The sequence below is a fragment of the Ochotona princeps genome, chromosome X (assembly GCF_030435755.1).
Source record: "Ochotona princeps isolate mOchPri1 chromosome X, mOchPri1.hap1, whole genome shotgun sequence".
Taxonomy (NCBI): domain Eukaryota; kingdom Metazoa; phylum Chordata; class Mammalia; order Lagomorpha; family Ochotonidae; genus Ochotona; species Ochotona princeps.
In genome coordinates this window covers 65,844,059-65,870,641 of record NC_080865.1, presented here as the reverse complement: position 1 = coordinate 65,870,641, position 26,583 = coordinate 65,844,059, and the positions used below count along the sequence as shown (strand labels likewise).

The 26,583-nt window shown below is 41.6% G+C and overlaps 1 protein-coding gene across 1 annotated transcript; it reads left to right on the top strand.

Moving 5' to 3' along the window:
• The first annotated feature begins 503 nt into the window (after nt 1-503).
• NOX1 (NADPH oxidase 1) lies at nt 504-26,419 on the top strand. Its single transcript, XM_004590130.4, has 13 exons — nt 504-737; nt 3,898-3,993; nt 11,565-11,675; nt 11,913-11,997; nt 12,301-12,452; nt 12,560-12,741; nt 12,864-12,996; nt 21,668-21,760; nt 22,530-22,765; nt 22,951-23,113; nt 23,721-23,867; nt 24,407-24,531; nt 26,293-26,419. The coding sequence occupies exons 1-13, from the start codon at nt 693-695 to the stop codon at nt 26,417-26,419; spliced, it is 1,695 nt and encodes a 564-aa protein (XP_004590187.1). The 5' UTR covers nt 504-692.
• The last annotated feature ends 164 nt before the right edge of the window (nt 26,420-26,583 follow it).

Sequence of the window (26,583 nt, the reverse complement as noted above, 5' to 3'; positions counted from 1 at the left end):
GCCTATTAAGTTTTTGAAGACCCCTCACATTTTATACTTGTTAAATTTTCCTTTATCCTATTTAATCTTTTTTCCACATGTGTCTGCAGCTGGCCAAGCTCTCCCTACAGCTGCCATCCACCAGCTGGAGTCATGTGCCAGGGGCGCTGCTACATTGAAACTTCTAAGCTAGGCAGGTTGAAGTCCCAGAGGCAAGGAGCAGGTTTGACAGCTCCTCAGAAAGTCCACTTCCAAGCAGCTTCTGTAACATATTCACTTCCCACCCTGCTGCACCGCAGCAACCAGATGCTAACGCCCACCTAATTATATTTCTTCCAAGAAAATCTAGCAAAGTTCTTATCAAAAAAGGTAATGCTTCACGTGAAGTCATGTTGATAAGATGATGAGCAAGTGCATTTTCACCCTTGAAGATTGCTATTTCCTGTAGAGGTAAAAACCCTAGCAGGGAAATTCCCTGTGGTTCTCACAAGTAGGGTTGGTCCACTGAAGCTGATAACACAGTTCCCTCCAGAGAAGGAAGGCAGAATAGCATTACTCATCTCTGGGAGCCTTGTGGGCACCTGCGCATTTTGCACATCCTAAAGGTTCATAGACTGAGCCAGACAGAGCTCCCCACCCCGAAGTTCTCATCCTGAAGCCAGACTGCAGCATCGGCCCTGCTGCTGAGAAAGGCTCCAGGCCACCTCTTAACAATGGGAAACTTGGTGGTTGATCACTGGTTCTCAGTTTTGTTTCTGGTAAGTGATGTTTCAATTCATATTAATTACATAAGGAGACAACATGTTTGTTGGGATTTGTAAATTATTTGAAAGGGAGAAACCATGCAACTTATGGGGTCCTTAGGGTGGTATCAGTTGAAGAAGTTAATTCTGACCACAATTGAGGGCAGAGACAAATGCTATGTAATTGTTCATGTTATCTAATGGTGAGTATGGGGAATTTCAATCTGTTCTCATTCTGTCTTCTTTTCTCTTCCATCTCACTTTTAATCACTACCTTAGAGCACTGATTTCTCCCTATCCTTCCCAGACTTTTCTCACATAGATTTCCTAGAATCATTGTCTTTTTGAGATGAAAGTGATCTTAGAGACCACTTAGTTCAGCACTGCCTGCTAGAAACATATTGCAAGACACATACATAATTTCTGAATTTCCCAAGAGTGTTTACTGAAGAAGCCAAAAAGAAACAGGTGAACCCAATTTTTAAAAGTATCATTTAGCCTAATGTATCAAAAATATTATTCATTCTGAATGTAATACATGTTGAACATAGAAATGAGGTCATTTATATTCTTTTATTTTCCCGAAGTCCTTACAATCTGATGTGTATTTTATATTCATAGCACATCTCAGTTAGGAGCAGACACATTTTAAGTGCCCAGTAACCACAGGTGGTTAGTGACTACAGCATCACATAACAGTGCAGATATAATCCAACTCCCTAATTTTACAAGGGAGAATAAAATTCAGAGATCATGCAGTAAATGCACTGAAGAGCCATCACTTAAAGCCAGCTCCCCAGTGTTCAGCCCAGAGTCTCTTTACCATCTCAGGTGTGCACAATCTCTTCCCTATGCCCTCTTCTTTCTCTGTTCTCATTCTTTCATTTCTGAGCCATACCTAAGACTGGGCCCTACCACTTCCCTTCTCTCTGTCTTAGAATGTCATGTATCACTTTTTCCAGGGCTTTTTGTCTTTTCTCCAGTTTTTTTCTTTGGGTTGCATAGGACAGCCCAGATGCACCAACTTTTGGTTTGGCATTTAATGAAAAGCCACATGTTTATTTTATTAGGTTATCTCATAACGTATTTTGAGTGCTCAGTGCCGTATGTTCAATTCCTTTTGCATGGTCACAGAGCATTTAGTTTAGGAGACAGGGGATCTGGCAGATACTTTCAGTGCTTGAGTGATTTTGATCAAATTGTCTTTTCTAGACTTTGGGTCTCCTGTGTGAGCATGGGAATCCGAGGGGGAAAGAGCAGTGACTTAATGGAGTGACTAGATTAGACATAAATATCAGGGTGTTTCTACTTCTCAAACACACTCCGTTTTTTCGCCTTCATTCTCATTCTCTCTCTCTTTCTTGCTGGTGGTGACTCATATTTAATTCTCCAGCTTAACCTTCCACCCCCCCACCCTCATCCTGCTGACAACCTCTGATTTCTTGCTGTTTCTAGCATATACTCCTACACACTGCTGTGTGCATGCGCGCACACGTGTGTAGTGTTATTAAAAAATTACCTAAGAAATACTTCTACTCCTCCTTCCTCTCAGGGCTTGTGCTTCATCTTTTCTCCATTCATTGTGGAAGGAATGATAGCCAAGATGGGAAGTAGATATCCTTCCTCCTAGAAGTACTTCCTCATTTATCTTGTTTATGGTTGCAAATAGGATTCAAATTCATTACCCTGTGTCCGTCTTGGATCCTGGAAATTTTCTACTGCCCCTAAATCAGTTTCTCCTCGCTGTGTTCCACCTGCTTGTGATAGCTGCCGCTTGCAACTCTCTTTTTCCTTTGAAGTTATAGATTCTTTGGAAGACACTTAAATCTAGAAAGGGTGTTACTTGAGGAAAGGAGACAGAAAGGACTTGACTTGTAAGGCCAGTTTAGTAATGACTCAACTCTGTAGCCAGCATTTATTGGGCTCTTACTGGGTACCAAGCATTGCCTGCATCATTCCACATACACTATATTATGTAAGTATCATTGTGTGAGAGATACTGCTGTTAACTTCATTTTATAAGTGAAAGTATTGAGGTTCAGAGATGTGAAACCATGTACCTAAGAGTACAGAGCCAGTAAGAGCTGATGTCAGAATTTGAGCCCAAGGAGTTTGACTCTAATATCATACTTTAAATGTTATCTTGCTAGCTATGAATGAGAAATCAAGATTTAGAAATTCTAAATGGGCCATGTGTTCAGCTAAAAGCCATTTACCTGTTGGTTGATATGACTCTGACCTATCCTGGGGAAAGGGGTACATCCTAAAGCCATGGCAGCTTCCTGGAGACTTGCTAAATTACAGACAAGCACTTCCAACCTAGGACTCCAGTGCAGGTCTCCAAGACAAAGGGCAGTGGGTTCCAAATTTTCTGTTCAACCAATCCTGAGATAGAGCTCGGATCAGGCAAAGCAATCTTAGAAGCTAAAATGAGTCCAAAACCACAAGAGGTTAATGCGAAAGGCTTACCATCTAAAAACAGGAAAGTGTGTGTCAGGGTGTAATTAAAGAGGCAAACCCATCTGGAGTTGTTCAGGCCTTTTCAGATGCATTTTGTTACAGATGCTAAATTTAGCCCCTGTTTCCTCCGAAATCCATTATTCACTTGCTGCCACCTTTTTGGTGCAATCATTTGAACACTCTAGTCCAGAAATGAGCCAATGTTTCTGGCCAAAGTGAGATAGCACATATTGTAGTCTTTGCAAGCCAAATGATGTCTGTTCCAGCACTTCAACTCTGTCATTGCAGCATGAAGACAGCATGAACAATACAGAAAGGAGTAGATGCAGCTAAGTTCCAATGTCACTTTATTTACAGCACTGAAATTTGAAAGCTGTGTAGTTTTCACATGACATGAAATATCATACCCTTTTTTTTCTATCTTTTTCAGCCATTTACAAATGGGAAAACAAAAACAGGATAAAAACCATTCTTGGCTTGCAGGATGTGCAAAAATGGTGGTGAGCCAGAGGTGGCTCCAGGGGCTTTTGCTTTTGAGCTTGCTGATGATTAGCAGGGAATGCACATTTCAAACTGCTAACTCTGAGAGCAAATCCAATACTGGCAGGATTGTACTCATTTTAAATGAGAACTATTGATAAACACACAGCAGCCAAATGGCACATCATTGCTTCTTTCCCACACCCCAGTTCCAGTGTATATTCTGCTCCTCTAGGTTGTTTGGATCGGGCTCAACGTTTTCCTGTTTGTACAAGCCTTCTTGAAATTTGAGAAGGAAGACAAGTACTACTACACCAGAGAAATCCTCGGGGTGAGTATCACGATTGTAATGAGATAATCTGCATGATTTTTTCTTATCTCTGATTCCAATTCTAGTTTGACCCAGTACTCTCATGTCCTCTAAGGCTAAGTTTTCAGAAAAAGGACAGGATTTTCAGTTGCATTTGAGTTTCAGAGAAACAGCAAATCACTTTAGATTTAAGTGTGCTCAAAATATTGCATGCAATGTAAGTATACTGAAATATTCATTTTAAACAATCTGAAGTTCAAAGTTGGTGGGAGTGTCCTTGTATTTTCATTTATTAAATTTGATAACCCTGTGTAGTGAAAAATCCCCAGATCTGGTAAAGACAACATTCAGGGACCAACCTCATGGCTCAGCGGTTTAAACCAGCACTTGCAATGCCAGCATCCCATTTTTGAGTGGTGGTTCGAATCCCAATTTCTTGATTTCCCATCCCAGGGTGGCAGCAGATGTACTCAGCCCCTTCCATCCACACAAAAACTCTGCCTCCTGGCTTCAGTCTGGCCCATCCTTGGTGATTGCAGTCATTTGAGGAACAGATGCAAGATCTCTCCGTCTCTTTTGTGTGCCTGTGATTCTTCCTCTTTCTGTTACTCTGCCTTTCAAATAAACCAACCAACAAATAAAAAAAAAGCTTTTTTTAAAAAAAGACATAAATTCACGAAGTCTTGGCTTCTTTTGGGATTTACGTGCAGATAAGGGGGTAAGGATACAGTTCACCTTCTTATTTTCCCTGTGATGACCTAATTGTATCCAAACTGTTTGTTCTTGTCCTTCTGTTGTCTGTTGATTCAAAGTGCTGCTGTTAGGGCTGGGTGTTAGGGCTGGGTGTCAGAGTGTAGAAGGTCAAGCCTGCACGTAGGACGACCACGGTGTGAGTCCTGGCTGCTCTGCTTCTGGTTGAAGCTGCTCTGTGCATCCTGGCCGGCAGCAGTCAGTCCCAGGGCTCGCCTTCCGCCCACAGGGGAGGAAGCGGCTGGGGTTCTGACTTGGCCGGCTCAACCCTGGCTGCTGCCCGCGTGTGGGGAGTGAACCAGCAGATGGAAGATCTGGCATCGCTTTTCAAATAGATGCACATAAATGGTAAAATGTAAAATAAAATACGAAATAAATGTTATCAAATGCTACTTTTTCCCCTTAAAAAAAAAAAAGACATAAAGAAAAACTTTCGGCAGTAGTCTTCTAAATGGTTTCTGGAAAGCCAGATGTGAAGCAATGGCTCACTGAATGTTGAAGCCTTAATTTGTCTTATGGGGAAAAAAAAGAAGAAAGGGAAGAAGGAACAAAGGAATGAAGGAGGATTAAGAGAGATTGAGGAATGAGGGAGGGAGGGAGAAAGGAGAGAGGGAGGGATAGAAAGAGGAAGAGAAAGACACAAAGAAGGAGAAATGAAGCAAAGAGAGAAAGGAGGAGAGAGAAAAAACTAAGAATGGGGCAGGAGGCAGGAATGGAAGAAGAGAAGGGAGAAAAATAGAAAGGAGGGAGGAAGGAACCGAGGCAGGGAGGAGGAAAGAAGAGAGAGAAAAGAAAAAGGAAAGAGGGAGAGACGGTTGTTTCAAGGTGGGGGAGGGGGAAAGAAAGGAGGAAGGAGATTGAGAGGGAGGGAAGAAAGGAACACAGAGGAAGGAATGAAAGAGGAATAGAGAGACAGAAAGTACAAAGAAAGGGGAAAAGGAGAGAGAGGATCAACAGAAGAGAGAGATGGGAGAGAAAGAGAAAGAATAAGAAGGAATGGGTAGGAAGGAAGGAGAGATAGGAGGGAAGACAAAGAAAAGGGGAGATGAGAGGGAGGGAGGAAAGGAAAAGAAGGAAGGGAGTGAGAGAGAGAAAAGTGGAAAGGAAGAAAGGATAAAAAAGGAAGAGAGAAACGAGAGGAAGAAGAGAGAAATGAGGAAACAAGAAAAAGAGAAAGGGGAAAAGGAGGGAAAGATGAAGCAGGAAGAGAAAGAAAAAGAGACAGGGGAGGGAGGGAGGAGAGACAAAAAGGGGAGGGAGGAAGCAAGAAGAGGGAGGGAGGACAAAGTAAAACAGAAAGAAATAAGATAAAGCATTCTGCACCTTGGATTCTCCTCCCGGAAAGGTTTCAGGTGTGGGTGGTGCTTGCCAAGAGCTGAGGTCAGGTCAGGGTAATAGAACGGAGAAGGCTGGGGAACTACAGTGGAAAGCTGGGGGTGTGCAAGTGAGCAGGTTCTCTTGCAGGCTGCTGCGCCTGGGCACTGCCTGCTTAGAGGAGACAATGTAATTGCTATCTCCAGTTGATAACACCACACCAGGTTAAGGGGTTTGCCTATATGGCTGGCATCTCCACAGTACCTTTTTGTTTGTTTGTTTGCTCCAGACAATTTCCAATAGATAAGAAAACTTTTCTCTCCACAAGCAGAAGACCCATGCTGTGATCACAATGAATCTGAATGTTCTGTTCAATGCTGATTTTCCCCTGCCATTTTCCTTTTAAAATGTTTGTCCCTGATCCTTCTTTAGAAATTAGAGGAAGTGCTCATTTGGTTTAAAAATAGTTTTTTTTTAATTAAGAGAACGATGCAATCAGTATGACTCGTTATTAACAGCTTGATTACTTGATGACAAAAAAGTCAGCAGCAGGAAAATGAATCATGCTAATGTCCTGTGGACATATCATTCTCTAAAGCCGTATTTAAAACACTCAGAAGAAATAATATTGTTCTCAATGAGACCAAATCATATAGAAATGGAGACTTCTTCCTGTTTCACTCCCCAGAGATCTGGAATTCCATATGAGTGTATGCAAAGATGCACGTGCTTACATGTCATCACACACACACACAGGCTTTATTTGTTTTTCACATAGCCATTACCCTTCATTCACCTTTCAGTTTCTGTATAGTAAAATATGCTCTTTGGCATGCAGAGTTCTATGAGTTTGTAAATTAAAATATACAGAAGGGCACGTTGCTTTTTGTTCGAACCAGAAAAAGGAATCATTTTTATAGGTATTCATCAGAAATTACATCTTATACTCCATGAACCTCAGATATCTTTACATGTGAATACAGGCGTAGGCTAGAATCAGCTCACACCAGCTTGCAATAATCTTCTCTATATACCTCGCTTTAACAATATTTTGTTGTGGCTGCCATTGTGGCTCAACAGGTTAAGCCACTGCCTACAATACCGACATCACGTGTGAATACTGGTTCAAGTCCTTGCTGCTCCACTTCTGATCCAGATGCCTACTGATATACTTGGGAAATCAGTACAAGATGGACCGAGTTCTTGGGCTCCTGTCACCACAACAAAGACCTGGATTAAAGTTCCTGGCTCCTGGAGTCAGCTAGGTCCAGGGCCAGATATTATGGATTTTTTGTGGAAATGAGCCAGTAGTAAATAAATTCACTTATTACTCACATCTGCTAATTCACTTCCAAATGCCTGAAACTGTTGGAACTGGGCCAGGTTGTGGCCAGGAGCCAGGAGCTCAGTCCAGATTATCCATGTGGATTCTAGGGACCCAACCACTTAAGCTGTCACCACTACTTCCTAGGGTGTACATCAACAGGAAGCAGGAATCGGATACAGAGTCAGGATCCAAACCTAGGGACTCCCATGTTAGAATATGGGGACCCCAAGTAATGTCTTAATCACTGTGCCAAAGATCCACCCCCACTCCTGCAACTTATCTGAACTCTACTTAATGTAGGATCTGATGATATCTAGTTGGTGTCTTGAAATCTATCATGGTGAGAATATTCACAAAATTAAAACTGGCAAATGCTGGAAATCAGGAATCTCCTTCACTTGGGGTTTGGGAACTGATGTTAAAATGTGTACCACCACTATTACCTCTCCTTATAACCCTACACCTTTTAGGAGGATGGTGGTCCTTTGTACTGATGTGTCATAATCTACTAAATCATTCTATGAAATATTTCTTAAATTCACGCTCTCCTGGGGCATGTACAGAGGACAATTTGATTCTCTATGAAGCAGAGCAAGTGCGTTGCAGAGAAAGGAGTTGAAGTCTATAGTCAATGAGGCATTACTGACAGCAGCAGTTCAATTATAACATCTGTAAGTGTTGACTGAGAGATATGAATGCACATTGGAATAATTCAGTGCGCTGCAAGATTTTCTCATAAAAGAATTCATCCCATACAGATAGCTGCCATAGAATATGGGGATATAAAATCATAGTCCAGTATTTTCAATCCACTTGCCAATTTGAGCTTTAAGAAACCTCTATGACTCAAATAAACAAGCTGTGGGAACCGATGTGGAAATGCAGGGTCTCCAAGATAAGCAGAAAAAAACCTACTCAGAAATAGAACAGGCTGTCTCTACCAAAAACAGTCGGAATGTAACTCAGCAGAGTGAAAAAGGCAGGTCATGTGGCAGAGCCAGAAATGGAAAACCGTAGGGCACCTCTTGTTCACTGCATTGCCTAGCATTGTGAGACATTAGCGATGTCAGGCAGATCTTGACCTAGCTTATTCACCTGCTGTCACATTGCACTGGATGCAGGCTATATGGAAAATTAGGATGTTTTAAAAAGATTTATTTATTTTAATTGAAATATTCATGGAGAGAGAGAGAGATCTCCCATCTGTTGATTCACTCACCAAGTGACCACCACAGCCAAAGTCGAAGTTGGGAGCCAGGAACTTCTTCCAGCTCGTCCACATAAGTGTAGGGCACAAGGCCTTGAGCCATTCTTTGTCACTTTCCTAGGTCATTAGCAGAGAGCTGGGTAGAAAGTGCAGCAGCAGGGACTTGAACCAGCACTCATATGGAATGCTGGTGCTGCAGGTAGACTTAGCCTGCTCTCCACACCCTCTCCCCTGAATTCGTTTGTACTTTACCTATTGTTAGGGACAGGCTGAGTGAGTAGTGATACTGATCTGTATTCTTCCTTTTAGCAAGGACTTGACAGGCATGGATGTTAGGCTGGCCAGTTGGCTTTACTGCAAAAGAAATGGTCTGGCTACCACTCTACCTCCACTTCCATCAGATGGCCACATTCCACAGCCTGCAGTCCTAAGTACATGAAGCTGACTCAGAACCTGATTGTGTAGAGTTGAGGTGAGAAGTTGGACTCAGCTGCCATGGAATGGAAGATATTCTGCCAGTCTGTACCTAGCTCAGCCTGTTTCTAAGCTGCTAGCTCAAGTTATTCTTTATGCTGCTTACCTACCCACAGAAATCAGCTTGAAATTTGCTTTCAGAAGTTTTCTCTTCTAGAATGTCTACATAAGGTTAAGAATTTTGCTCTGAGGAACTTACTAGTCTTGCTTAAGCTGTATTTTATTTGTGAAAAAATCTATTTGTGCAAAATAAATTATTCTATTTGTGAAAAACAGTGCTGCACACTGAACTTTTCTTAAGACTGATTAATCTGAAAGGTTGAGTCTTACATTTATGCCTGCACACACACACACACACACACACACACACACACACACACACAGAATCATCCATTGCTTTGCTTCCCAAGTGCTTGGATGAGCCAAAGCTTGACTAGGCCAAAAACAGGAACCAGGAACTCCATCTGGGCCTCCTATGTTCATAACAGGGACATAAGTACTTGGGCTGTCTTCCACTGCTTTCCTAGGCACATTTTCAGGGAGCTGGATTGAAAGCCAAACAGCTGGGTTTGAACCAACACTTGGATATAGGATGCAGGGCCTGCAGGAGGCTGTTTAATCCTTATTCAATTTGTTAAGATATTTTATGAAAGAGGATGTTGCGATGGCTCAATGGCTATTCCTCCACCTCGAAGTGCTGGGATCCCATATGGGCACTGATTTGTGTTCCAGTTGTTCCACTTCCCTTTCAGCTCCCTGCTTGTGATCTGAGAAAGCAGTGGAGAATGTCTCAAAGCCTTGGGAACCTGCACCTGCATGGGAGTCCTGGGAAAAACTCCTGGCTACTGGCTTCAGATTAGCTCAGTTCCATCCATTGTTGCCATTTGGGGAGTCAACCAGTGGGTGGAACACTCTCTCTCTCTCTCTCTCTCTCTCTCTCTCTGTAAATCTGCCTTTCCAAAAACAAAATCAATTTTAAAAGAAGGATATTTGATGAGAGTACTACAAAATTTTGCAGAAATTTATAAGATTAGTTTATTTTGTGAAAAACAAATTTGGACTCCATGTATAGATTTTTCACAATACACATTTTCAGTGTTGGTGCTGTGGTATAATGGATAAAACTATTGCCTGTTATACCAGCATCCTATAGGGCTATGGATTCAAGTTCCAGCTGCTCCATTTCTGATCCTGCTCTCTGCTAAGGGTCTGGGAATATCAGTGTCGGATGGCACAAGTAGTTCGACCCCTGCACCCATGTGGGAGACCTAGATGGCTGCTGGCTTCAGTGTGGTCCAGTACCGGATATTGTGGCTTTCTGGGGACTGAACCATAACACTGAAGATTCTCTCTCTCTAACTCTGACTTTCAAAATAAATAAATAGATCTTAAAAAATACATTTAAAAATATTTTAATTTGAAGGGCAGAGTTACATAGAGAATAGAGACATAGAGAGAGACCTTTCACCTACTGATTCAATTTTTACATGGCTGCAACAGCCTGAGCTGAGCTGATTCACAGTCAGGATCCAGGAATTTCTTCCAGGTCTCCCAAGCAGTTGCAGGGGCCCAAGGATTTGGGCTGTCTTCTGCTGTTTTCCCAGGTCATTAGCAGGGAGCTGGATGAGAGGTGGAGCAGCTGGGATATAAACCAGTGTCCATATAGGATGGTGCCATTATAGGCAAGAAGGTTAGCTTGCTACCCCCTCTGCTGGCCCCTCAAATTATACATTTTTATGAACCTTTTGAAGACCTCTTGTATGGATAGATTTCAGAAGTTTTTGCACTAAAATAAGCTTATCTTTTAAGTTCATATTCCATGAATCTGTTGAGGAACCTTTGTATATATAAATGATGAAATCTTTCTACTTGTTTATTGAAATTTTTGCTTGTTAAATATTTACTTATTTAATTTATTTGAGAGGTGGGGTGGGTGGCACTTCAATATGGGATGTAGGTAACCCAATTGGCATCTTTATTACTTCTCCAAATACCCAATGCTTTATTGTTTTTTGTACAGCTATCATATGCTTATAATTGCTACATTCGGAAAGACAGAAAAAAGAATGAAAGAGTCAGTACTGGTAATTATACCTTTAAGTACAAGCATTATTTAAAGATGCAAGTAAAACTGCATATAATCTTTAAAACTATTCTGTAAATGGCAAATAATAAAATCATCATTGAGTGCATTAAGCAAAATTATTCATTGCAAAGTATTACATCTATAGAATGTACTTTTTAGTTTAGAATCATTAAATTATATTCTCTTTCATGTTAATAAATGTTTAGTGAAATATTTCCAAGCCATTGTCAGGGAAATGACCCAGTTCAATATTAAGTTCAGTTCATTGTCTTTTACAAGTAGAGCACTTAGCCTGACTGTGCTGGCTACTGAGAGAGTGGGGTAGAAGCTAGAGCCCCATCCAGTTGTTGATGTCAGAGAAGTGGACTGGGCCAGCACTCACCTGCAAGATGATTAGATGAAACAGCAATATGTCTCTTTTTCCTTTCCTCTAGTCATCACTGGCCTGGGCCCGAGCCTCTGCTCGCTGCTTGAATTTTAACAGCCTGTTGATCCTGGTTCCTGTATGTCGCAATCTGCTGTCATTCATAAGGGGCACTTGCTCAGTGAGTCTCAACCACTACTATGTCAAATTCCACATTAGCCAAAGAGATCTCTGGCTTCTTCATAGGATAGATCAACACTCAGTCCTTGGGAATGGAAGCCAGAGATCTCCTTTGGTGGCCAAATGAGTGGGTGAGGGTTGGTCGGTATTTGTATGCTGTGTGCAAAGCATATTGGTTCCGGTTAGTGGAACCAAGACTGCCTTGGGGCACCTGATCATAATCACCTTTAATTTGTAGTTTTGCAACCGCACACTGAGAAAACCATTGGATCACAATCTGACCTTCCACAAGCTGGTAGCATATATGATCTGCCTCCACACAGGTAACTCCAACACTGAAACTGTAGGCTCTAAGGCATTTAGAGTCCAGATTCATTCATCTATGACCACAAACGTTGAAAAATATTTATCAGCATTATTTGTAAGGCATTGCCCTATACTGTTTTCATAGAGCTCACATTCCTGAGCATATAAAAAAGATCTTGGATCTCTGCCTTCTTGTAAATCTGCTGGGAACTCTTCCTTCTGCTAGGTATTATCTGTGGGTTTCTTCTATTTTGGTGGGGTATGCTTGTCATGATGTTCCAATAGATGCTTCTTATATTCTATTCCATCTTTTCATTTAGCTATTCATGTCATTGCACACCTGTTCAACTTTGAACGCTACAGCACAAGTCGGCAGGCCACAGATGGATCCTTGGCCTCCGTTCTCTCTAACCTATCTCATCACAAGGCAGACGGGAATTCTTGGTTAAATCCCATCCATTCCCCAAACGTGGTGAGTTGGCTCAACGGTAAAGCATCTAGGATTTGGTAATGGGCAGAGCAGGGTGGGTAGAGTAGTCTTGTGGGTATTGTGTCCTGCTGACATTTCTCCTTTCACAGACATTGTTGTATGTGACGTTCACCAGCATTGCTGGCCTCACAGGAGTTATTATCACGCTAGCCTTGATTCTCATGGTAACTTCAGCTATGGAGTTTATCCGAAGGCATTATTTTGAGGTCTTCTGGTATACTCACCATCTTTTCATCGTCTATATCATTGGTTTAGTGCTTCATGGAATCGGGTAAGGTTTTCAAATCCTCTCTCTCTCTCTCTGTGTGTGTGTGTGTGTGTGTGTCTATTTTGGTCTCAGCTCCAACCTTGCATAATTGTTTACCCACAAATGTCCTCCTTTGTCTGCTTCAGTGGAATTGTTCGAGGTCAAACCCAGGAAAGCATGGAAAAGAATCATCCTCATGAATGTGCTGAATCTTTTCAGAAATGGGGTGATGATAAACACAAATGTAAACCTCCTGAATTTGAAGGGCACCTCCCTGAGGTAAGAATCCTAAGGATAAGGACAGACTCTAGGAGATACTCTTGCTACTATAATCATTACTCATTATGACTATCGCTTTTATTATCTCAGCCCTGCTTGTGACTTGGAAAAGCAATAGGGGATGGCCCAATTATTGGGACCCTGCATCCACATGGGAGATCTGGAAGAAGTTCCTGGCTCCTGACTTCAGATTGGCTCAGCTCCGGCTGTTGCGGCCACTTGGGGAGTGAACCAGTGGACAGAAGATCTTTATCTCTGTCTCTCCTTCTCTCTGTAAATTTACCTTTTCAATGAAAAGAAAAGACATCTTAAAAAAATTAAAACTCCCCATGTGATCGTAAGAAGCTTTTATGACATTTTATAACAGAAGATCTTGAAGAAAAAGGACCAATGTATGTTGCATGTTGAAAGACCCTTTGTAAAAGTAATAACAATACCCTAAATTATCAGTAATATTGACCATATGTCAGCCTTGTTGTATAATATGCATGATCTTGCTTACATACAGAAATAACCTGTGTAGTACATATTTCTCATCTCCATTTTGAGACAAAAGGATTGAGATCATGGGGTCAGATTTGTGGCACAATAAGCTGCTGCCTACAACACCAAAAACTCATGAGGATGCTACCATGGAGTCTCAGCTCTTCCACTTTTGATCCAGCTTCCTGCTAAGGCAGCAGAAGATGGCCTAAATGCATGGGTGGGAGGTCTGGATGGAACTACAAGCTCCTGGCTTCGGCTTATACTAGCCCCAGCTGTTGTGATCATTTAAGAAGTGAACCAACAGATGGAAAATCTTTGTCTACCTTTTTGTGTCTCTCTGTCTGAAATTGCCTTTTGAATGAGCAAAGAAATCTTTGCTTTTTTATAAAGCATTGTGATTCTAAGAGATTAAGCAACAGTAAGTGAACAGAGGAGCTTGAATTCAACACAAGGTTTTTTAGTTTCAAAAAATGTACTCATAGTCACTGTATTGTCCCAAAGCTCAACTGTAAAATCCATCTTTTTGTGTGTGTGTGTGGAAAAGCATTCTTCAAGTGGCCCTCATTTGGTGTTATGGGGATGTGCTTGAAGGTTACTGTCAGACAGTGCATAATTAAGAAACTGGGTTCTATGTAACTTGAGGTGTGCCCCGGAGTAATTGTTGAGAATATTGTGATTCAACTTATCCTGCTCATAAAATAGGTTATATTGAGAAATGAATGGAAAATTAAGTTTGGTTTGAGGTGCTTCAAAGTTATTTGAGGATGATTAAAATGGAGATGTAGGGTTAAGAACAATACCTTGATCCTCATGTAATATAATATCTGAAAGAAAAAGTCTCCTAGAGTTGACGTTTCAATTCAGTGAGGGAAAAACCTAGATTAAAATTTCTTAGGACAGTAAGACAATCATCTAGGGGGAAAAAAGCTATATTTTCATTTTAAACCTTATACTCAAATATGGATTAAGTGTACATGGGGCAAGGATTTACAGTTATAAAATGTCATAAAAGCTTTTTATGATCACATGGGGAGTTTTTTTTTTTAAGATTTCTTTTCTTTTTATTGGAAAGGTAGATTTACAGAGAGAAGGAGAGACAGAGATAAAGATCTTCTGTCCACTGGTTCACTCCCCAAGTGGCCGCAACAGCCGGAGCTGAGCCAATCTGAAGTCAGGAGCCAGGAACTTCTTCCAGATCTCCCATGTGGATGCAGGGTCCCAAGGATTTGGGCCATCCCCTATTGCTTTTCCCAATCACAAGCAGGGAGTTGATCAGAAGTGGAGCAACCAGGACATGATCCGGCACCTACATGGGATCCCGCGGATGCAAGGCAAGGATTTAGCCACTGAGCCATAGCATTGTGTCCCACATCCGGATTAAAAAAAAAATGTTGATGTGGGAGAAGATACTTCTAAAAAAGGAAAAAAATCTTAAAGCTACAAAAGAAAAGAACCAAATAAAACAAAACTATTAGAAATAAAAACAGACAACAAATCATTAAGCAGGGAATAGATTAACAGCTCACGGACCAACAACTAATAGCTTAATATATAAATAACTCATGGAAATTGATAAGAAAAACAGAACCTGGTAAGAAGAGATGTGAAAGGTAAGAACAGAATAATCAAGGCATGTTCTAATGTTAAGTATATGAAGTAGTGCTTAGTGTTATTCAAATGGAAGAAATGAAAAATAAAACTATGAGTAAAGAGTTTTTAATCTCTCAGATTAGCAAAGATGAAACAGTGTGGAGCAATGTTCTGATGTGTTGCTGCTGAGAGTGTTAATTTACGCTTGTAGATTTGGCAGTATCCATCAAACTTCACAACCCCATTTCCAGGAGTTCTACCAATATGCCTGTCTATATGTTAAATTACATGTATGAGTTTATTCCTGCAGCACTGTTTGATGGCGCAGAAGACTGGAAACAAGTCTCCATCAATAGTAAATTACAGGACTTTAAGATGATGGACTACTCTGCAGATAGTGAGATAGGGATGAGAAAGAACAAGTCTCCAAGACATTAAATATAAATAGGGCGGTGTGAATGATCTGTTGTGATTTGCATTAAAATGATAGCTTAGGTGCTGGCGTTGTGGTGCCATGAACTAAGCTGCTGACTGCAATGCATGCATTTCATATGAGAGCACAATTTGAGTTCCAGCTACTCTGGCTTCCATCCAGCTCTCTGCTAATATTCCTGGGAAAGTGGTTGACAATAGCCAAAGTACCTGTGTCCCTGCCCCACCCATGTAGGAAACCCAGATGGAGCTCCAGACTCCTGGCTTCACCTTGGCTCCTCCTTGGCTATTGTGGCTATTTGGAGAATGAACTAGTGGATGGAAGATTCTCTGTCTCTCCCCCTCCACCCTCCATTCATCATTCTACCTTTCAAATAAATAAATAAATAAATAATTTTAAATGAATTTAATGACTATTTAGTAGAAAGGTTCATAAAATGACCCACATTAATTGCTTCTGGGAAGCTGGGAGGCAAGAATGCAAGGGAGATTTCTGTTGCACTGTATGTTCTTTGTACTATTTACAATCACATGTCACTTAACAATGGGCATGTGTTCTAAGAAATGCTATGCTGAGCCATATCATCATTGTGCAAACAAACTGGGATAGCTACAGTGTCACTGGGTGACATAATCTCATAGCAATTACATCACATATGCAGTCCATCATCAACCAAAAAAAAAAAAACCATCATCACGTAACACATGACTGTAGATGTAATTCTGGAAGATCATATCTGGTATATGTCAATAGTACATTTCATTTCTGAGGTCAGAAGAAGTACTAAAACTATAACCCTCTATATTATCTCATTAGTAGACAAAAAGAACCTTGAAGACAAGGACCTACAAAGACTTATTAGTTCAGTTTACCAGTGAACACTCTTAATACCTTGTTTGACCTTGTATGTCAACTTCTATAGTTTTCCAATCTGTTACCTGAACTAATGTACACCAGACCTTTATGGAGACAGGCTTAAAAGTTAAAGGTTGTTTTGATGAGTCACATAATACCCTAAAGAAAAGAATACTACCTGTATCACCCTATTGTACTTCTGTGTTCCTTCTAGACACATTACAAAAATCATTCCCCGCCATAGTTCCTCTATTTGAAAATTAGCAAACAAATCCATGTTAATTGTAGAAAAGATAAATATTTACATATAGAGTTCTACTATCTAAGGTAAGTATCTTTGTCTTTCTCTCATATCAGATATGTTTTCCTCTATGGTCAAATATTCTTCTGAAATGTTTGTTTTAAAATAGCTTTATGGTATTTTGTTCTTAGTAGTTTTTCTTAGCAAATATTTTAGATGTTACACATGTGCTTTGTGAACAGCAGTTATTGATTTTAGTTGTTTATTTATTTATTTTGCATTTATGAGCGAGAATTTTCTACACCCTAATTTACTTCTCAAATGCCTTCAACAGGCAAGGCATGCAATAGCTGGGTCGGGCTGGAGCCCTGCATCTTCGTCTCCAGTTTAGGTTCCAGGAACCCAAGTATTTGAACCATTCATTATATGCAGTTTAGCAGGAAGCTGGATCAGTAATGAAATTGCTAGAACTTGAACAGGTATTCTGACACGGGATATCAGTGTCCCAAGCAGTGGTTTAACTTGCAGTGCCATAATGCTTCTTCCTTAATTGTTTTCCTTACCTCCATTTCATGGAAGTGAAATCCTAAGAGAAGGGATACCTTTGAGACCACTGAGGTCCATTGCTAAATTACCTTCTGGGAGGATGCTGCTAATTTACACTTACACTAGCTGCATGTGTGAACATTCCTATTTCTCCGAATCCCAGTTAACAATGGGCATTATGGGACCTGGCATGATGGCTCAGTTGGTTAATCCTCCCCTTCCAAGTGTCAAGATCCCATATAAGCGCTGCTTTTTGTGCTAACCTGCTACACTTCCAGCTCCCTGCTAATGACCTTGGGAAAACAGCGGAGGATGGCCCAAAGCCCTAAAACCCTGTACCTCTGGAAGCTACTGGCTTGGGCCATTGTGGCCATTTGGGGAGTGAACCAGCAGTTTAAAGATCTCTCTGTCCTTCTCTCTGTAGATCTGCCTTTCCAATAAAAATTAATAAAAATAATACAATGAGTGTTGTTTCTTTAAAAGGTTTTTCAATTTGAGAGATGGGAAAAGCTACCTTATTTTAATATTAACTTCTCTTTTCCTGAGGTCAATAATTTTCCATATTGCCATTACCTAGTTCTGTTTTTAAAATATTATTTATTTTAAAAGTAGTGTTACAGTGATAGAGAGAGGGAGAACAATGTTCTACCTGATTCCTTTCTTAAATGGCCATCATTTTTCAACTATTCTGAATTCATCTGGAGATTTTTTTTAAATAAGAAATAGTATCAAATTATATAATGCTCACTTTCAATTTTATGAACACTACATTGCTCTACCCCTACCTCAAAGATTGCCAAGGAAGTTATCTGCAAAAGCACAAGAAAACTAACCCCTTAAGGCAGATACGTTGCAGTGGGTTAAGTCACCACTCCGGATGCCTGTATTGCACATCAGAGTGCCTGGTTGGAATCCCAGCTCTTCTTGATCCAGTTTCCTGGAAGTGCATCCTAGGAGGCAGCAGGTGCTCAAGCTCTTGGGCCCTCCTGCCCACATTGGAGACCCAGTTGGAGTTCAGATTTCTGCAGCCTGGTCTTATTATGGCTGTTGTGGCTGGTCATTTGAGAATGAACAAGCAAATGAAAGATTCTCTCCCTGTCTTTCTCTTTCTCCTGCTCTGCCTATCTTTCAAGTAAATGAAAAAAAAAAAAAAAGAATATTAAGAGCTAAAAAGGGGCTCACACTGTGGTGCAGTATGTTAAACTTCTGTTTATAACACTGCTGGCGTCCCATATCAAAGCATTGGTTGGAATTACAGCTGCTCTCTTTTTGGTCCAACTCCCTGCTAATGCACCTGGTAAGACAGTGGAATATGGTACAAGTACTTGATTCCCTGCCACCTACATTGAGACCTGGGTCCTGGCTTCCACCTGGCCCTGAACTGGCCAGTGCAGATATTTTGGAATGAATCAGTTGATGGAAGACATTCTCTTTGTCTCTCTCTCTCTCTCTTACTCCCCGGCATTTTGCCTTTAAATAAGTAAATGGAAACTTTATTCTGCACATTCCAATATGTCACACTTGAGCAACTGTGATTATTATAGCAAATATATTTTTAGTAGATTTTGTGTATATGTAAGTAATCTGATACCTTGAGAAGATCTCAAGAATAGAAATGCTGCTTTTTAGAAAATTTAGACTAAATAAAAATATAAATAACATGCAAAATTTTGAACTTTGGAGAACAGAGATGGTGAATAAGTGTCAAAGCCTCTGTTACTGGTCGATTGACCAATCACTTTAGACATGTACTGTCCACTCTTTTTGATATATTTTGTTTTTTATCACCTACTTCTACTTCACATCTGTCTTCTCCATCAGTTTTTCAGGTTGGACAACTTTCCCTGAAAGATTGTCTTAGATTCTTTTTTTTTTTTTTTCTGGGCTGTTTCCTGTCATGCTTCTTGCGCTTACCTGCAGGGGCCGTGTCCTGCCAGAGGAGTTGCCCAGGCTCCTCCATCAGAACCCCTCCCAATGCCAGATTTTGCGCATACCAGGGGATCCTTGAGCCAGCCCTACTCAGTTCACCTCCTGTCCTAGCAGGAACAGTGGCTTTTTCCGGCTGGCTTTCTTTCTTTTTTTTTTTTTTTATTAATTTTTCTCTTTTTATTGTACTGTTGTTGACAATCTTTACATAGTTAATTACAGTTAAAGGAAAAAGAAGAAAAAAAAAAGGTTCAGGGGGATAGGAAAGTGGGTAATGCCATTATGTCCATATTGTTTCCATCATGCATCTGAGGTAAAGGGGGACATTGAGGGAGAAGCCCCACCCGGTTTCCCACCCACCCCAAGTCCCGGATGTGGGGCATGCTCTGAGATATGTGCCCAAGTGGTATTAATAGTTCTCCAGTTATGAATCACTGCCAGTTTCGCTCGATGAGGTCGTCCACTGATTGACATGGTCCATCATAAAGTCTCCGTTTGCCCCATATTTCGCTGCCAACATATAGCTGAGATGAATGACTGTCCCGTTCTGTCTTCTGTCTTTTCTTGGTTAGAGTTCTGAGTCCAGCAGTTCGATTGGGGAGATCTCCAAAGATACTTTGAGGTATTCCCAGATTAGTTTTTTATATGTTCTAGCAAGCACAGGGCCTGGCACAGTCCATCACCCCGATCAGCTGGTGGTTGCAATTGCTGGGTTGGTTCTGTTTTCAGTCCCGAGTTGCATTGGAACCAATGGGTGTTGCAGTCCAGTCTGGTTCGGCCCTTACATCAACCAGTGGGAGCTGCAGCCTAGTCGGGGCGACCCACAATAACCCCCACCAAGCCCGCCCCCTACCCTGGTTTGCCAGTATGTGTAGCAGAAGACCAGTCTGTCCCCCATCCCATTTGGCTCTGGTACTTGTCAATGGGTATTAAAGCTTAGTTCTATCTAATCAACTCAACCATCCAGCCCTCACGGGTGTTGTTGAGTGCCTCTCTATCTAGCCATCCCAGCCCCCGTCCTAGTTTTCATGCCCTCCCATGGGAATAGTGATCCAGGAAGGGGGAACCCACTTTTCCCTCCCAGGTCTCTCTGTCTCGGTTTATGCACTCTTTAGGTGGTCCTGTGATTTGACTCTACAGAATTAGTCCCCAGTGCCAGCTTCTGCCAGCTGATGCTGCGGCCCTGATCTAGTCCACATGCAGCGCACAGGTGTTACAGCCTTGCTTAGTTGGGTCTGTCTCTATCCCAGCCAACACTCTCCAGTGGGAGTAGCTGACCGGCGAGGGGACCAGCCCCTTAATCCCCCCGCCTGCTCTGCCCCTTCCTTCCTGGATCTCACGTGTGCTGGATGGGTGCTGCATTCATATCCAGTACAGGCAACCACGCCCTGGCGTTCCATAATGTGTACTGGTTTTGTCGCAACCAAACCCGGCCCATTCCACACTCTGTTCTGGTGATCGGATTTGCCAGAGGATGACATGAACTGATTCAGCCTGGTCTGCTCCTGACCCATGCCGAATGCATGCCAGTGGGAAACTTTCCATGGCCTATTCTGGACTGTTTCCTGTCATGCTTCTTGCGCTTACCTGCAGGGACTGTGTCCTGCCAGAGGAGTTGCCCAGGCTCCTCCATCAGAACCCCTCCCAATGCCAGATTTTGTGCTTGCCAGGGGGTTCTTGAGCCAGCCCTACTCAGTTCACCTCCTGTCCTAGCAGGAACAGTGGTTTTTCCTGGCTGGCTTTCACCCCATTCTGGTTCTTGTTGTTGGATGTTTCAGCCCAGCCATGGCTCGTCCATACCCACATACAGCTCACACATGGCTCAGAAGAGGAGTGAGACCCAGCCTAGTCAGTCCCACATCTACCCTGGTTCTCCATAACACCAGATGGTATTGGGATCTGAACCGGCCTGGTGCATCCAATCCCAGCCCACACTAGTGCCTCGGGTGACTACAACTGTTTCCTAGATAGAACGCAGCCCCCATTCCAGCACATACACTCCTTGGTGGGAGCCTCATCCTAGTTGTGGTGTCCCCTTACCTCCCAGTTTGGGCCTGTTCCTAGCTGTAAATCACGCACCTGCCCGTGGTTGCTCCGAGGACCAGTAGGTGCAAGCCTCAAGTTCATTTGGGATTCCCTCATTGCCAGCATTCTGTTTCCTCCATTTTGATTGAAGGGATCCCCAAAGAGACCAGAAAAGGGGTAGCCATCGAGGTTCCGGCAAATCTGGGAGCAGCTCCCCACGTGTACGTGGTAGCTACTGTCGATTGTCTTAGATTCTTAAAATTAAGCTTTACATATAATTTAAGAATATATGTATATCTATATTCTCTCTCTGCGTTATCTAGCCACGTGTTTTGCTTCTGTGTTTTTCTTTTCCTTCCTGATCAGATCTGTAGGTTTCCAGAAACTGTTCTGTTTATGAGTAACGGATTAGCAAACAACATCATTGCGCTATATTTCTTTTTGATTTCCATCCTCAAGGTTTTAAAATGAGTGGTTTAATGTTAGCACACATCAGCAATCTCAAATGTTTATTAAATGAAATAATGAACTGTGACACAATCAGTCTTAGTGTATGATCTTCTTTGCAGTCCTGGAAGTGGGTCCTTGCACCGTGCATTCTCTACACCTTTGAAAGGATCCTCCGCCTTTTGCGCTCCCGACAGGAGGTTGTGATTACCAAGGTAAAGAATACGGGCTTTTCTCTTGATGTGGAAGAGTTTTTTTCTGCTGGATTACAGACCCCACTGTCACATTTCAATGAGAAGGAAATAAAAAATAACATAGGGTCAACATACTTCAATTTCTCCAGTGTGGGACAAAAATGATGGTAAAGGTGGGGGGGTGGGGGGTCTGTCAGAGAAATGCCTAGGATGGATCTTTTTCAGAACTGTCTTTGATGTAGCTTGTGCCAGACCTAGTCCATAGCTATATTTTGTTTGGTCCACCCAATGTTCATTTTTTTTAAGTGTAAGGATGGACTTTATTAAAAAATTTTTTTTGAGGACTACAAATTACAAAGTAAAGGCAGATTATTATGTAGAAATGTAGTGAATACATTTTGCCTGTGCATAAAAACTATGCCAATGTTGATTTTAAAAGTCAAATTCATTCCCAGCATTTTACAATATGAATGAAAGTTTCTCTCTCTTCTCTCTTTTGTCTTCTCCCACTCCCAACACACACACACACACACACACACACACACACACACACACAGAGAGTCACTTCTTGCCTCCCTTGAAAAGTGAGAAACCCTTATTAACACCAAGTCAATGGTCTGGTTTTTGCAAATATTGTCAACAGCTGAGTAGCTGCTGCCCCCTTTTGGAAAAACTTGGGTTTGCAGTTCATTTTCCACAAGTTACTGACTCTACCCATGTACTTAATCTTCCTATCCCCGCCCTGGAATGAATAAGTTTGCCTACTGGGTTGTGTGTGCTTCCTTCATAGGTGGTCATGCACCCAGCCAAAGTTTTGGAATTGCAGATGAAGCAGAAGGGCTTCAGCATGGAAGTGGGGCAATATGTCTTTGTTAATTGTCCTTCAGTCTCTTTCTTCGAGTGGCATCCCTTTACTCTGACCTCTGCACCAGAGGAAGATTTCTTCTCCATTCATATCCGAGTAGCAGGGGACTGGACAGAAAAACTCATCGAGGCTTTTGAACAACAGCAGTCACCATTACCCAGGTGGGTCTTTTAGGCCATCAGAGTCCCAGACCAGGATGTAGATTGGCAGAAAAAAGAATGCAAGTTTTCACTGACCCTTAGGTGAAGGTACAATAGAAATAAACAAGCAGAGATCAGCCAAGGGAACAGCTATGTTAGAGAGGGTGTGGTGACTCACTTGCCTGTTGTCTTCTGTCTTCTGCCAGAATTGAGATAGACGGTCCCTTTGGCACAGTCAGCGAAGATGTTTTCCAGTACGAAGTGGCTGTGCTGGTTGGAGCAGGAATCGGGGTCACTCCTTTCGCTTCTATCTTGAAATCCATCTGGCACAAATTCCGGCTTGCAGACCACAAACTCAAAACCCAAAAGGTACACTTCTATATATAATGGTTATCTGGCCTCGGCCCAACTGTTCTGTTGGTGTTGTGGGCTAGCTCTTTACAATGGCTAAGGGAGTAACTCTCCCAGGAGGTAGTAGAATGAGAAATCACTTCTCTGCCATGGCATCAGTTTCTGCCGGTTTCCTGCAAGAGCAGAGGCTGATTTTTTGATTTGGAGCTTCAGATCACCCTAAACCAGATATAGTCTTGCGGGAGGGTTTTTAACCTGATGAAAAACTCAGAACATGGGATATTCCTGCTGTCTTAGGTCTGCTGCTCTGTAAACATGGATTTCCCAGATTAGTCAATAATTGTGGAACATCTACGAGAACACTTCACAAAGTCTGTGGAAAATGGAGTTGAAAGATAAGCTTAGTTTGTGCCAAATGATTAAAATCCATGCATACAGGAGGGTTTCAAAGATCTATTATGAGAAATTATGCATGTATGTCAGAATCCCTTAGCACCAAAATAGTTATGCTCATTCCTTTTTTCTAGGTCCCCTCATGTGTGTATGTATATGTGTATATATATATGGATATTATTTATATTGTAAAGGTCGTTTGACAAGGATATGTTCTCTTTGCCTATTCCAGATCTATTTCTACTGGATTTGCAGGGAGACAGGTGCCTTTGCCTGGTTCAATGACCTGCTGACATCCCTGGAACGGGAGATGGAGGAATTAGGCAAAGTGGATTTTCTAAACTACCGCCTCTTCCTCACTGGATGGGACAGCAACATTGTGAGTTTAAACAACACACTAATTTTCATGTTAACTGTCAGGATGCAAGTCATATAAAAGACAGTGCATGATGATTAGAGATAATTATTTCTTATGATATCCTACTTCCCCTCAGCATCACATCCAACCTTTTTTTAAAGATTTATTTTTATTGGAAAGGCAGATTTTTACAGAGAGAAGGAGAGATGGAGAGAATAATCTTCCATCTGTTGCTTCATTCCCCAAATGGCCTCAACAGCTGGAGCTGAGCCGATCTGAAGCCAGGAGCCAGGAGTTTCTTCCAGGTCTCCCACAAGTGCGGGTCCCAAGGCTTTGGGCCAACTTACACTGCTTTCCCAGGCCATAAGCTGGGAGATGAATGGGAAGTGGAGCAGCCGGGACATGAACCAGTGCTCATATGGAATGCTGGAACTTGCAGGCAAAGGTTTAGTCAGTTGCGCTATTGTGCTGGCCTCCTTACATCCAACTTTAAAAGAGGCCACAGAAAGAGGTAGCAATCAGGACTTGCTTTTTCTAACTTGTTATTTTTCTGACTCCAGGCCGGCCATGCTGCATTAAACTACGACAAGACCACTGACATCTTGACAGGCCTGAAACAGAAAACCTCCTTTGGGAGACCCATGTGGGACAATGAATTTTCTACGATAGCATCTGCCCATCCCAAGTAAGTATATTCTCCTCTTGTTAGTTGAGTTTACCAAGATAGAGGTTTAGGAAAGATATAATTGCATTTTGAACATTCTTGGGGAATTGAAAACTCATGAAAGAAATGCAGTGAATGTAGGCACAGGGATTGTGATGTACCAGCAGAGGTGCTCGTAGCACGTTTCATGAACTTTTTGAAGACCTCCCATATGTATGGATTGTAATAACCTGGCACAAAATAAGCTTGTTTTTTAATTCCACTTCTCTCCCCCCGCCCCACATGGGATCTCTCTGGAGCAGAAACCATTCTTACATTTTTGTTTAAAACTGAAGAAATCTTATCTGGGATCTTAGTAAAAACAAGGGTCACAGTCTTATCATTGGTGAGAGAATGCTGCCCCAGCAAGCTTTATTCAAGCAGTTCACCAAGGAAATGCTTATATAACTCAATGACAATCTTGGCATATTTATAGATAGGAAAGGGTCTGATAGAAATGAAATAAATGTAAAAAAGAGGGGAGAAGTTTAAGATGGGCTTAATAAATGATGGACAAAAGCAGATGGTGGACGGGAATTGGGAGAACTTTAAATCCTACATTGTTTGTGCGAATGTCAAACGGCACAGGATTCTTTGGCAGTTCCACAAAAAGTTTCCCTATGACCCAGCAAGTGCACTCTTCAGTATACAACCAAAATGACAACATGTGTCTATATAAAAGCTTGTCACTTCAACATACATAGCATGTAACAATTCATTCATAATATTCAAGTAGTAGAAACCCACATACTACAAGCAGATGAATGGATAAAACAAATGTAGCATATCTACATAGTACTTCTCAGTTTTATATGGCATTAAATATTGACAACACAAACAAACCTTAAAGACATTATACTCAATGAGAGAAACTAGCCACAAAAGGCCATATAGTGCATGATTTCACTTATACGAAATGTTCAGCGCATGCAAATCTATAGAACCTAGATTAGCAATTATGTAGGATCAGGAGATGGTTGGGAGGAAATGAGTGACTGCTAATGTGGATAAGATTTGTCTTGTAGAATGATGAAAATATTCTAGAATTAGTGATTACTGCACAACTTTGTGGCTATACTAAAATGTACCGATTGTACACTTTAAAAGAGTGAGCTTATGGTATGTGATTATGCCATAATTCAATTTAAAAAGGAGAGGATGAGACACAGAGCTTAGTTGAAAAGAACATCCCCCTTTTGTGTTGAGAAATTTTGAGGTGGGGTTAAGATCACAGTCAATGGCTTTCACAGCAAGTAACACGTAAGCACTTGTCTGTGAGCCACACATTTTCCCAGCTGCATGAAAACATCTATGAAAACCATGTTTTCATCCATTCTTCAAAAAGCCACCCTGAGGTAGGTGGGCACTATTTTTATATCCATTTTATAGGTGGGGAAGCTGAAATACAAAGGTTTCTTAAAGTTATATGGGTGGACAAATGTCAGAGCTTGGATTTGAATCTAACCTGACTGGATCCAGGGTCTAATACTTGACTACTAGAATACATCTTTTGACTGTGTTCTCAAGAAATGTAAGGTTGAGTGCTGACAGTAATGTGAGATCTTGGCAACATAGCTGGGGCTTGAAAATAGAAAAAATTTTAAAACTAACAGGAAATCAACCATTTTTTTTTTAAATTGGTGTTTGGAACAACAAAGACCTAAAGAGGATGTCTCTTCATTCCCACTGACACCCAACAATCTTTACTGAATTCTAGCCCTAAATATTATGTTATTTGTGCAGGTCCGCAGTGGGGGTTTTCCTATGTGGTCCTCATGGCATAGCAAAGAGCCTGCGTAAATGCTGTCACCGACATTCCAGCCTGGATCCCAGGAAGGTTCAATTCTACTTCAACCAAGAAAACTTCTGAATCACAGGAAAGAGGATGGCAATCTGCATTTCATCTCTTTCACTATCGTGGTTAGACTTGGACAGCCATTCAAAAGCCATGACAGTTCTCAAGAGCTCTGGCGGTTGAACAGTTACACAATGTAACCCCAGGTAGCTCTGTTGATTCCAGCTGTTACTATCTCT

Bases quoted from the DNA above. Each gene is read 5' to 3' on its own strand.
- NOX1 (XM_004590130.4), top strand. From the start codon at position 693: ATGGGAAACTTGGTGGTTGATCACTGGTTCTCAGTTTTGTTTCTG. The intron at 23,114-23,720 runs GTACACTTCTAT...TGCCTATTCCAG, and splicing joins ACAAACTCAAAACCCAAAAG to ATCTATTTCTACTGGATTTG. The intron at 24,532-26,292 runs GTAAGTATATTC...TTATTTGTGCAG, and splicing joins ATAGCATCTGCCCATCCCAA to GTCCGCAGTGGGGGTTTTCC.